Source organism: Nanorana parkeri, unplaced genomic scaffold (assembly GCF_000935625.1).
Source record: "Nanorana parkeri isolate BGI_ZX_2015 unplaced genomic scaffold, ASM93562v1 scaffold963, whole genome shotgun sequence".
Classification (NCBI taxonomy): Eukaryota; Metazoa; Chordata; class Amphibia; order Anura; family Dicroglossidae; genus Nanorana; species Nanorana parkeri.
In genome coordinates this window covers 67,331-80,396 of record NW_017307231.1, presented here as the reverse complement: position 1 = coordinate 80,396, position 13,066 = coordinate 67,331, and the positions used below count along the sequence as shown (strand labels likewise).

General features: G+C 40.7%; 1 protein-coding gene across 1 annotated transcript in view; it reads right to left on the bottom strand.

The window, feature by feature from the left end:
• MARCH6 (membrane associated ring-CH-type finger 6) overlaps nt 1-13,066 on the bottom strand; it is a 499,681-nt gene that overhangs the window by 445,250 nt on the left and 41,365 nt on the right. Inside the window, exon 3 of the mRNA XM_018566614.1 lies at nt 2,849-2,881. Within this exon, the coding sequence (XP_018422116.1) occupies nt 2,849-2,881 (33 nt within the window). The remainder of the gene's footprint in view (nt 1-2,848; nt 2,882-13,066) is intronic.

The following is a 13,066-nucleotide window of genomic DNA, read 5'->3' as shown; positions in this document are numbered from 1 at the left end:
TCTTATTCAGCCTTCCAAGACATATTTTCTGCGCTTAACTTTTAATGGGAGAAAGATCTAGGTGTTAGTTTGATAATCAGAGAGACTTTATTATCCTCTTCGGCCAACAAGACTTCCATAGACAATAAAATCCACGGGATAAAAACTGCTTTCCCGTTATTAAATGGTGCCACAAAAAACTCCATAGGCTTTTTCCTTCTACATCTCCTATGTGCTGGTGATGTAACCGGGAAACTGGCTCTCTACTCCAGATTTTTTGGGTCTCCCCGATCATCCACACATTTTGGGATAAAGTACACAATATCATCCTCCAATTCACTGGCACGGATCTGGGTTTCCGATCCGGCTAAACACCTGCTGCCTCTTCACGACAAGTCTAAAAGGTGCTACCCTAAGTCAATGCTTTACCACCTCAACGCAGCGAAAACCTGTATTCCACTTCTCCACGCCTCCATTGAGTTTGTTCTGGTTCCATAAGGTTATTGATATCAAAGATATGGAAGACCTTACCCTGTCTCTTCAACATAGAGATAAGTAGTTTCACTGTACCTGGTTTTACTGGCACGAGTTCACCTTTACCAATGAATAAGAAACTTTGCTGGCAGGTTAAAGTGGACCTTTACCCCATTTGGCTAAAAATCACATTGCATCCATTTCTACATGCTGATCTGAAATGATCTTACATTAATTAGTTAAACAAACATTTGTATTTAACTTACAATTTCTTGTTTTCCACTTGCTGTTTCTCTTTGGCAAAAACTGATGTAATGTGCCCAAGTGTTGCATCCTGGGAAGTTTACATCAGCAGTGCATTACTGGGAAATTTCATCTGTAATCTCAGGAGATCTCAGGGGTATTTTCCTCTCCTGAGATGATGTGCATGGTCACATGTACTAGTCACATGTGCTAAAGTTCCAGGAAGTAAAGGGAGATGGATTAATCTGCCCTTATTAAAAATGGCCACTGTGATAATAATGGAGTGGAAAAGAAAAACAAGGTATGCAAAGAATAAAAAATGTCTGCATTATCTATAAGTATCTGTTTGTAGACTGTCATCACTAAACTTTTCTAAAGGCTATGGGACAAGTTCCTCTTTAAGCACATAAACATTTATACACAGCCTGGATGGGTATGGTGGAGCGGTAGATGGTGGGTCCTCTCCCCCCCACACTCCTTTATCCAACATTTTTTCCAACTCTCTATCCTCCTGAACCCCCCTCCCCCCCGCTCACACCTGCTTTTTCCCACCTTATTTCTTGTCACCAATAGCAGATTTGATGTTTGGGCCATATTCCCTTGCCTCCCATTCCTCTGTTATACAGTGCTCTAAGATACTTGGAGTACGAATGTTATTAAAGAATCATAAAAAAATAAAAGCATACAAAAATTTAAAAAGAAAACAAATTTTAAGTCCCCGCCCACCACATACACACTCAGATATGCATCGGGTGTGCCTATGTGCGAAAACACTGATTGTGCCGCACGTTACATATCGCCGCAAACGTCGGAGTGAGAGCAATAATTTTAGGGCCATCAATCACCGATAACCCTAAACTCATGAGCAGTAAAAGCGTTTTAAGCGTCGTCTATGGGTGTTTTTTGTGATTTTGCGGGCGCACACAATTTTAAGGCTTGACATGTTTGGTGTCTATTTACCCGAAGGCCATAGTCCGGTCATGCTAACTGGTGAAATTTTTGACTGACTGGTTCTCATGTCAGCCTACAATTGGTCAACTCTGCCCTCTTGACCCCCTTTAGGACACCCCCACAAGAGCTTAAAACACCTCTATCCCAAACCACCAGTTTCTTCTTCCATCCTCACTCCGGCAGGCAGATGTAGGAGACTTACTGGATTCAGTTTTTTGGATACCTGTCCAGGATTGCTTTTGAGTTAAGCTATGCTTTCATTTCATTCAAAACCTACTGTGAGTTAATTTTAAAAGCTGCACACATGCTTTCAGATTAAGCACACTGACACTAAAGGTGGCCATACACCTTACAACCATCGCAAGACTTTTGTCATGCGATGGTTGTAAGGTAATTAAAAAAACATACAATCTGCCCATCTTGGACAGGCAGATCGTACTTGCGATCATCAGCCGAGGGGCGGGCTTCCGATGACTGCAATGCTGAATGGGCAGTGTGCGCTTGCGCACACCGGCCCGTGCAGCATTTATCTTACGAGCAGGCCACAAACCCGCCGACAATCGTACGATTCTCGGGGGGTTTTCGAGCCTGCTCGTTAGACAAAAGACGTGCGACCGTACAGTAGAAACGGTCGCACGTCTTCCATACACCTGCCGCTTATCGTATGATCGCAAGATTTTCCGCGATTATCGTACCATAATTGGCAGGTGTATGAGCACCTTTACACTGCAAACACCAACACTCCAACTCTTGTATTAAAGACAGCAGCATACCAACATTCTCATTACCAGGTCTAAAAACACCTTGAAGAGACAGAATAAAAATACTAATGGAAAATTTGCCCTTGGCTAAAGTCACATTATTTCCCAGGACTGATCATCTTGCAAATACTTTAGATATTAAATGACAGATATAAATACACAATTTAACAGCAACACATAGTTGGATACATATTTAGCCAGGTTTTCCAAAAGACACATGTACACATTTACAAAAAGGAGAACATGTTAAGCACACATTAGCTAGCTTCAGCATACTTAGATTGTATGTCAACATCTCATAAATGTAACTATGGTATATTGTGCACAGTGGAGGCACTTCTAGGAAGTTATAAATCCCAATATTACCATACATATATCCCAACATCATCTGCAAAAGAAAATTTTATTTGGAACAAAGTAAACAAAAGTCAATGCCTTACCAGAAAAACCAATGATCCATCCAGTCCAAGCATCTAAAGCAATAAAAACATTTTGTTACCAACAGGCTAAATTGTTATGTCGCTACTATTTAATTCCCTAATGTAAATAGGTCAAAATGTAAGTACTACCATGCTGTGGCTATGCACAAGAAGTATATGATTTATATATAAAATACATATAGCACTACCATATAAAGTGCAAAAATACAAATTTAACCACTTGCTGGCCGGGGTGTTAAACCCTCTTCCTGTCCAGGCCATTTTTCAGTATTCAGCGCTGCAGTACTTTGACATTTATTCCGTCATGCAACGCTGTACTGAAATTAATTTTAAATAATTTTTTGGGGACAAATAGATAGCTTTCTTTTGGTGTCATCACAACTGGGGTTTTTATTGTTTACTATAGTAAGAAAAAATTATTGAAAATTAAAAAAAACAAAAACAAACTTGTTTCCCCTATATTAAATTATAAAACATTTATTACCCAATGTTTTGGTAAAATATAAAAAAAGGGGTCACGTCTGGTAAATAGACATCACACATGTCATGCCTTCAAATTGCACGTACCCGCGAAACCTCCAAAAACTACAATACCCAAAATTGGCCATAGGCGACGCTTTAAAAGCTTTTACCTCATCAGTTTAGTATTATCAGTGATTCAGGGCACTAAACCTTTTGCTCTCACTCCAACGTTCACGGCGATATGTAACACGTGTAGTGCAATTGTTTCGCGCGCTGACGCCACTGACACGTATTTATGTTTATATGTGCGTAAACATAAGGGAAGAATGTGTGGAGTTCACGTCTGTCCTGCAGGACGATTTGACCATCTCTTTAACCAGTTAATCTAAACCAGCTGGCAGATCATGTGACTGCGCAGACATCCATTTGCAACCCATCTGAAGTAGACGGGTTGAAGCTAAGTATTGGAGTTTGTGCATGTGTTGGGACTTTTGGCTCTGATGTACTTTGAATAATTTCTTTATGAGCCCTATGCACTATACGGTTTGGCCCAACATTGGAGCACTGACTGTTTGCTGCCTTACTCACATTGAAAATATAATGCAGCCTATATCTACCTAACCTGGCTGTCATGTTTTGGTTGTTATTCTGGTCCACCAATGGACAATATACTCACATTGATATTTTCATATGGAAATATATATCATGTGGCACCATAACAACAAATGTTCACGTTGCTTTGTTGTACTACACAGTGAATCGGTTTGACCTATTGATCAGCAACGTTTTGCTTTGTTTTTTTGTTTTCCGATTATCTTTCTTTTTGTTTTTCAAGTGTGACGTCACAAAAAAAAATTAAAAGGGATAATTTTCCAACGTTTCATTAATGAGGTTGCAACTGGGCTGCCTCTAAATCATGCATGATTGATTCCAAAAAATATGACGTATTCCTTATCTACATCATATGAAGGAGGTTTGTGTCTACTTCATGAGTTAACCAGATCTTCCATGAGGTTTTTCTGATTCTATATATTTTGTATATACAGTATATCATGCAGGACGCACGTAGATGGTTTTATTAATATGGTTTTGTATTGCTATTTAACCCCTTAATGACTGAGCTTGTTTTTAGTTTCTGTTCGTAAATGACTGACACACTTTTGACATTTTTGCTGTGTGATTCTTCCACGTCAGTAATATACTTTCTTACAAAGTGCACCCACACATATTATATATTGTTTTTTAGAGGACAGATAGACACACATATGTGATATAAATATGTAGCCCTAACGCCTCACTTAGGACAAATAAAATATAAAAAAAAGAGGAAAAAAACTTTTTTCCCAGTTTTGATTTGTAGTATTTTTTTTTACAAAACCAGCACAGCTAAGAAAAATGCAATAAATACATTCATTTGTCCCTTATTTTATTTTTTACACTTTTCACTTTTTTTAAACGTAAAAATGTAATTTTATTTATTTAATTATATCAAGCAGTCATTGTGAATTAATCTCACTGTTACTGCTTGATAAATTAATACATTTTTGGTTATTATCAGGCTGCTTCAAACTTCAGAACAGCCGATAATAAGTTAGTGACACTGATCCTGCAGCAGTTCAGGATTCAGCTGTCACTAAAGGTTTTCTGATTGTTGCAACAACGATCAGCAAACAAACATTCTTCCTTCAGGAATAGATACATTGTAGGAATAGACACATTATGTATCTATTCATGAAATAAAAAAAAAAAGCCAGTATAGCTTGAGAGAGATATCTCTCTCGATCTATACGAGCTGTCAGAATGCCGGCAAAAGCCGGCATCTGTGTCCCTCTGCTTTGACTCTCAGACACCCGATATTAAGGTATTGGGTGTCTGAAAAAGGTTAACCCTTTCATTAATGAATGCCTCTGTAGTAAGGGCATCCATTAATGAATGTTAAAAGCTGATTCTCAGCGTTAACAGCCCTCTAAAGCAGCAAATAACTCGTCACGTACAGTGTACGTGACAAGTCATTTGGTCCCTTTGTGGCTGGACGTACAGTGTACATCTCCCGTCACAAAGGGGTTAATAAAGGGCTATATTTTTATAAAGACTTGTTCGATTGTTTCCCAAGGAGTACATCCCTATGGGCATTGGTTCTCTCTTTTTTTCTACTACTATTTAGGTTTAATACCCCTTGTGAATAGCTTAAGATATTATTTAAGAATATTTTTGTTTGTTGGGAACTTTGACCATTTTGGTTTACCCTTTATGGGGACCCCCTACCACACATTTTTTAATACACTTATAATAATAATATTTTTTTTTTTAAAGTATACAAAATGCAGTACTTTTCTTAAGTACAACTGCACCATAGTTTGCCCATAGAACTTAATGAAATATCAATTGTGGCATTTCAATAAAGTTATAACCAAAAAAAAACCCGAAGAAAAAACCCCTGTATTGCAGCTCAATTGAGCGCATTGGCACTGTCCGGGCACACGCACACCAGCAGTCATGCGATTGAAAGTGGCTGCTAGTGTGAACAAGCCCTAAGGGCCTGTCCACACCATATCCAATGTGTTTTGGCACGATTAGAGCCCATAAACCACTGGATCACATAATTAAAGCCTCTGGCGTTCTGGGGCGGGATGGTGTCATTCATGTCAATGGCACCGCGGACAAGCCTCCCACCCACAATGTGATAACCCGCACCAGAACGTGTGGTACAGCATGCACTATTTTTTTGTGATTGCACCGGAATGCATGCCATTGCTGTACCACGCGTTCTGGTGCGTGCGAGTGCACTGCAGGAGGGAGGCGTGTCTGCCGGGGCAATTGACAAATGGCACCACACACGCCCCTCCCAGAACGCAGGAGGCTTTAATTATGCAATCCAGTGCATTGCAGGCACTAACCATGCCGGCATGCACTGGATAGGGTGTGGACCAGCCCTAAAACAAGACAGTAATCAGACAATTATACTGTAAGTTCATGTCCCCTCATATTGTTTTGGATTTCTACATTTTTGTTTGTTTTTACTTTTCAATATGTTTATGTACTGCTGGATGTTTCAAACAGTAACACAAGATGTTCCCCTTTATATAACTTTGCAACAATTTGGGGGGGATTTATCAAAAGCTTCTCTTTTCAGTTAAGCTTTGAAAATAAAAGGTAGAAGCCAATTGGTTGCCTTGGGCAACTGCTCCAGATTCTGTCTGCCCCAATTTTGATAAATTTTTCTTAATTAAATTTCTATATTTGATTGTTGCTGTGTAACAAGAGGAGAAATGGGCATCTGTTAGCCTGATTCAACGTGGGCAGGCTTTTTCAAGGAGTGGAGGCTACTACTCTCTAAGGTCAAACAGATGTAGTACAAGTCAGCACCCACAGACCCTAAGGACATCTGAATAAAATATGTAGGGTGGAGCTTAGGACATTGATGTTATCAAGCTACTAGCAGAATACATGGCAGCCATGTTGGTTTCTTGCTGCATATAGTGGGAGTGTTTTTAAGCTTGTATTTTGCAGACACTTTTGATTGATTTTAATAAAACTATCAGACATTCTGTATGAAGGGAGTTTTTTTTTTCTTTTTAGGCAAACATCCACATGAGATGGTTCCAGCTGTATACTTTAACCACTTTTGCCCAGAGCAATTTCTTACATTTGCGCACACATGATAAAAATCAGAATTTTGGGCTAGAAAACAGCTTCAAACAATTATATATTTTCTGAAAGCACAGGCGTTATAGAATAAAAAAATGTTTGTTGCAGTTTTAATGACGCAGGATATTTATGCAAATGTTTATCAAACCAGTATTTTTAGGATGAATTACACTAAAAAGGACATTTAGTTCACAGAAACAGAACGCAATACCCAATTTTTTGCTAAAATATAAAAGATGGGGTTGTGTGGGGTAAATAGATACCAAACAGGTCAAGTGTTAAAGCTGTGTGTGCCTGTGAAATGTAGTTTAGTGAAATTTTTTTCCCATAAGTGATTCTAGGGATGCCCCAATACTGATACAGGGCATGGCCCGATACCAAAGGCATATACCGGCTCTTAAACGTTTTTGTTTTTTTAAAGAAGGTCTTAAAAGTTTTTAATCGGATCGGCTGCCTAAGGTCAAGATGTTAAAATTTGAAAGATAGTTGAAGATCAAACAACATTTTGCTACTCAGCCACCTAGTATGCATATGGTTACCACATTCAGATTGAAGAGTAGCTTTGTCCCACCAGGCCAGTTTCCATCAATTGATACTTCTTTACGGACTAGTAACACACAATATAGCACAACCCAACAGTACTAAGACATACAATAATATGACCAAGGCTGACAGGGATGCACTAACTCAAAATGGATACAAAAAATCTGGCATGTTAAACTTATTAGTGGATGCCTCGTTATGAAACGACACATGAAAACATGTGCTGTTGGAGACAGGCCTTCACTCCATCATTGACATGGGCAAGACCAATGGGTGGCTTGAAAATGCTACTGATCTATTCCTACTCAACAAACACTCGCATATCCCTGTACTGTACTGACTGCCGAAAGTACACAAGGGTACAAATCCACTAATGTTTCGCCATATTGTGTTGGGCTCCGGATCTGCAACACAACCCGCAGGTTGTGTTGCAGACCCGGAGCCCGACATAGCACAGTATGTGGATCACTTCCTTCAACCACTGGTGAAGAAATTACCAACATACATCAAGGACACAGAGGATTTCCTGTTGACATTATGCAGCCTCAATTTCTTTGAACAAGGATGGAAACTTGTCACAATGTACATTTTGTCATTGTGCACCTGCATAACAAACAAGGCTGCATTGGAAGCTGTAAAATACTTCTTGTCCCATGATGACGCACATGAGGTACTGTTATTGTTTATTTTATGTTGTTTGGACTTCATCTTGGAAAATAACTTATTTATGTTTGAAAAACAGGTCTTCAAACATATACGGGAACTGCAATGGGCAGCTCAACTGCAATGGGCAGCTCTGCTGCACCGGCATTCGCCAATCTGTCTGTCGGCTTCCTAGAGGAATGTCATGTATATCAATCGGAATTTTACAAAATGCATGTCAAGACATGGGTTAGGTATATTGATAACATATTTCTGATCTGGGTGGCTAATGACTATTCATTAGCCACCCAGATCAGGAATATGTCATCAATATATCAAAATATCGATATATCGGGATGTCCCGATACCACTTTTTCAAGACCAAGTACTTCCCCTCAGGTAGTTGCCGATAGCAATTATCGATACTTTTTCTTCAAGGGACATGTGACATTTTTTTCTAAAACAATGCAGACTAATGATTTTAGTGTAGTTTCTTTAAAATTATGAAGAACTGTAACTCAGATTGTGTGAAAAAGATAAACCAAAAAGAGCACATAATTAGTCATATCAAACAGATGGACCATAAATATAGCAGCCATATAGCTTCAATAACGCTAAGATCTTGTCCCTTCATGAGTTAATTAATGATCAGAATTATACACAACTCTGTTCATCTTGTAACTGTACTGCAACTTTCATTTCTGTTATAAGCACATGATTCGGCACATCCAGGGTTAAAATTTTACTATCACACATATCAGGGCTGTTCTACTGAGTAAATTTCATGACAAACACCACTACTCAATGCAAGTGTGCAAGTCTCATCCGGAAACAACATTCATATGCTAATTTTCACAAGCCTTGCAGAGCACTCACATACTGTATATAGCAGGGGTAGCCAAACTCCGGCCCTCCAGCTGTGGTGAAACTACAATTCCCATGATGCATCTCTCTCCGGGAGTCATTTCTGTGTCTGCGAGAATCTTGCAATGCCTCATGGGATTTGTAGTTCCACCACAGCTGGAGGGCCATCGTTTGGCTACCCCTGGTATATAGGATAATGTCCATACATAATTTACATAATATCTTCCATAAAGCCCATATAACCCATATAGCCACCTCATATGATAGCCTCTGCATAGCATTTGAGTGTCTCTTGAACCGGCCCATAATAAGCAAATAGGGGAAAGTAAAGTAAGTTTCATCCAGCATTACTCACATACAAACAGGTGTGCCTTCTGTGAGACAGCGCTCTGCAGGGTGTTTGTGCCCAATCGCTCTAATAGTGTTGGTGGGCTTGTGGGAGGTGGCGCTTTGCAGGGTGTCTGTGCTCGATCTCTCTGGTAGCGTTGGCGGGCTTGTGGGAGGAGGCGCTCTGCAGGGTGTCTGTGCCTGATCTTTCTGGAAGCGGTGGAGGGCTTGTGGGAGGCGGTGCATTCAGGGTGTCTGTGTCCGATCTGAGGCGGGGAGGAGGTGTGACGCGCGGCGTGTGTGGAGCCGTGAACAGGGCCAACTAATCGAAAGCTGATTAATAGATGATTGAAAACGTTGACAACTTTTTCAATCATCGATTATGATCAACTTAGTCGATTAGTTGTTGCAGCCCTAAATCTACCTATCTCCCAATTCCTGTGTGTCATGTGCATTTGCTCTGACTTTACCACACAGGTACCTTACAAATTGCTAACATGTATGACAAATTTGCACAAAGAGGTTATCCAACAACTGTCATTAACGCAGCATTGTCAAAAGCAGAAACCAAGTATGCAGGAAACTCTACGCCATACAGTATACAGGAAAGAATCCCTTTTGTACAGAAATTCACTGCAGCTCCCAGTAATGTCAAAAGAGTGACCCTTAAAGGAGAACTATGGGGTTAAGGCTTTTCCCCATAGTTCTCCTTAGGGTAACGGGAGGACACAAACTAGCGTCCTCCCGTTAGGTATCCGGTTGTCTAGGGGTGGGAGCTGTATTCAACACATGCTATGGAACGATCTATACATGATAATTAAGGGTAATGTTGCAAGTACTTTAGCCATTATTTAACCCTTTCCCTGCCAAGGACGTACGGCATACGGAGGAACAAACGTGTTCCCGGCTGGCCAGGTCCGTATGCCCTACGTACCTGGCATTTACAGTTTTGCTATAATCTCATGCACATGAGCTTATACTAGAACTGTTCCCTCAGACTGTCCCCTTCAAATTAATAGCTGTGAGCCGCTGATGACTATTAGCAAAAATACCAGGCGCCCCCCCGCCGGCACCGCTGCTGCCGGCCGCTCCATGGATCCCCGCTGCTGTCCCCCGCTTGTAGGGTGTGTGGCAGCGGGGATCCGTAGTAAAATCACCAGCGGGGGAGGGAGCAATTCAGGATGGCAGAGCGGCATTGTGATCAGAGCAGCTGTCATCCTGTCAGTTTCAGGATGACAGCGGCTCTGTATCGTGGCCGAGCGGGGGATCGATAAATATCATTGATATCCATCGACCCTCCTGTGCAGAGCAAACACCGTAGTGATCGTCCGGTGTTTGTAAATAACTGGGGACACATAGTACTATGTGTCCCCAGTTATGAATGAACAGGCTGTGATTTACATCACTTCCTGTTCATTCAAAAATGTATGAATGGGGAGTAGCACTCACTATAGAGGCTTCTCCCCATTATGTATAAAAAGAAAAAAAATAATGTGTAAAAAAAAATTAAAAAAACACAACCCCTCCCTCGCCCCACACAAATAACATACACGTGCACCATATTGTGGTGTATGCCATGCCAATGTGCTGCAGTGCGTTTTTTTCTTTTAAAAAAAACATTAATTTAACTGTGGCAGCACATGGCAAAGCTTTGTGATGCATTGACATGCGTTGTGATACCCCCCTCCCCGCTCCGATCCGCCAGCGCTGACTGGCGGAACGGACGGGGGAGGGTACAGCTGGCTCTGCCTCTAGATAGGCAGAGCCAGCTGTCACTCACGCAGCTGGGCGGATCTTGACATCGATGTCGGGATCCGCTCCGGCGGCGGCGTCTCAGTATACCGCGAGCTATAGCTCGCGGTATACTGAACCTAGGGTGACGGGAGGACGCTAGTTTGTGCCCTCCCATTACCCTAAGGAGAACTATGGGGAAAAGCCCTGACCCCATAGTTCTCCTTTAACCTGCCCAGAGAGAGGTGTTGAAACAGCATTGTATGTGGCAGACAATAGATGTCTGCAATTTATCTGCAAAAGTGAAAATACACTAAGTAATTTTTGGGCTTAAAATTTGCATTTGACTATGTTTGTAACAAAACAAGCACTGGCAGCGAAATGGTTATTTCTTTACATGTCTAAGGGTTATTGAAGCACAGATGGCTGGGCCAAACTTAAATATGTTAGCATGGTTCTGTTAACTTGACAATATATACGACTTCTTTACCTACCTAAATAATTTTTACAAATACATGTAAGGCTTTTATTTGGTGCATTGTATAATGGATTAAATTGATTGTAATTGTAATCAATAATGAGAATCATTGGCAATGATTCTCTTCATCGTTTAGTTGCTTTTCGATTAGTTGCCGCGTTCGACTCCTTGCTGGTGCCGGCTGCAGCGGTCCCTGTCCCTTTCAATCCCCGCCTGTATTGGCAGAGGCAGCGGGGACACAGACAGCCGTCACCAGCAGGGAGGAAAGACTGATGTGACTACAATCCCCGCTACCCCCATAACTCTGCTGCTGCTCCTTGTATCGCCACTGCTCCCCCGGCCCTTCTCTGCCCCCTGTCCTCTTCTGCGGCCCATCACCCCCCTCTGCCCCATTCCTCCTCTGCATCTAGAAGCTGGGAGCCATACCCAGCCTGCTATTGGATATTCTAAAATGCAATAGCCAATAGTAGGCTGGCTATTGCACCCACCCACTGCCTGCTGTCATTCAGCAGAGGAGAACCTGATGGAGAATTTTCTCCTTTAGGTCCCTCCTCTGCTGATGGACAGCAGGCAGTGGGCAGGTGCAATAGCTAGCCTGCTATTGGCTATTGCATTAAAAAAAACAATAGCAGGCTGGCTATTGCTCCCAGCAATAAATTTAAAAAAGTTTAAAAAAATTAAGTTAAATAAACAAATTAAAAAGACTAAAAAATTAAAAAAGGAAATAAATAGTTAAATAAAAAAATTGCAAACTAATAAAAAAATACAATTAAATAAACTAAAATTTTTTAAAAAATGTTTTAGTGTGTTATTTTAAATAAAAGATTGGTTATTATATTATATTGGCTTAGAGTTACAATTCCCATTATTTTAAATCCATGTTTCGGCCGTACACATTTTGCTGCAGGATGCGCCTTGTGGTGCTATTCATTTAAATGGATCCCAAATGCACCCCCCGCCCGGTGTGATCACCCACACTGAAACGCACGGTACTGCAATGCCCTGTGTTCAAGTGCAGGGCAATCTTTAAAATTGTGCATAGCGTTTTATTCTGAAGGCTTTATGTCTGCATTGTGTATTTTCTTTTAAATAATTGACAGTATAACCTTTCGTTTCCCCCTCCTTTTTTTTCTTTTCTTCTGGTAACTGTATACGGACATTATGCTGGTAACAGGGGATTTTGTGTCATTTTAGATTTAATAAGGCACTCCAGTATTTATTAAACTAGGAGGAATAACGGTGTTTGGGGGCACTCATAGTCGTGTCCCCCCTTTGAATATTGATCTTTGTCTTTCTTTTATCTTTTCTTTAGTGTAAGGGGAGATAAAGATGGATTATGCACTGGTGTGCATTAGTATTATATGTTTTTTACTGTCTTTCAATAGGTACAGGACAGTATTTTTAGTAATGTTTGTCAAGGTTAAAGTTATGTTGTTGTGTTTATATGGGGAATTTTGTTTTGTTATGTTAGTATTTGGCATACTGATCAAGAACCCATTAGGTAGTTGGAACTATTCTATATC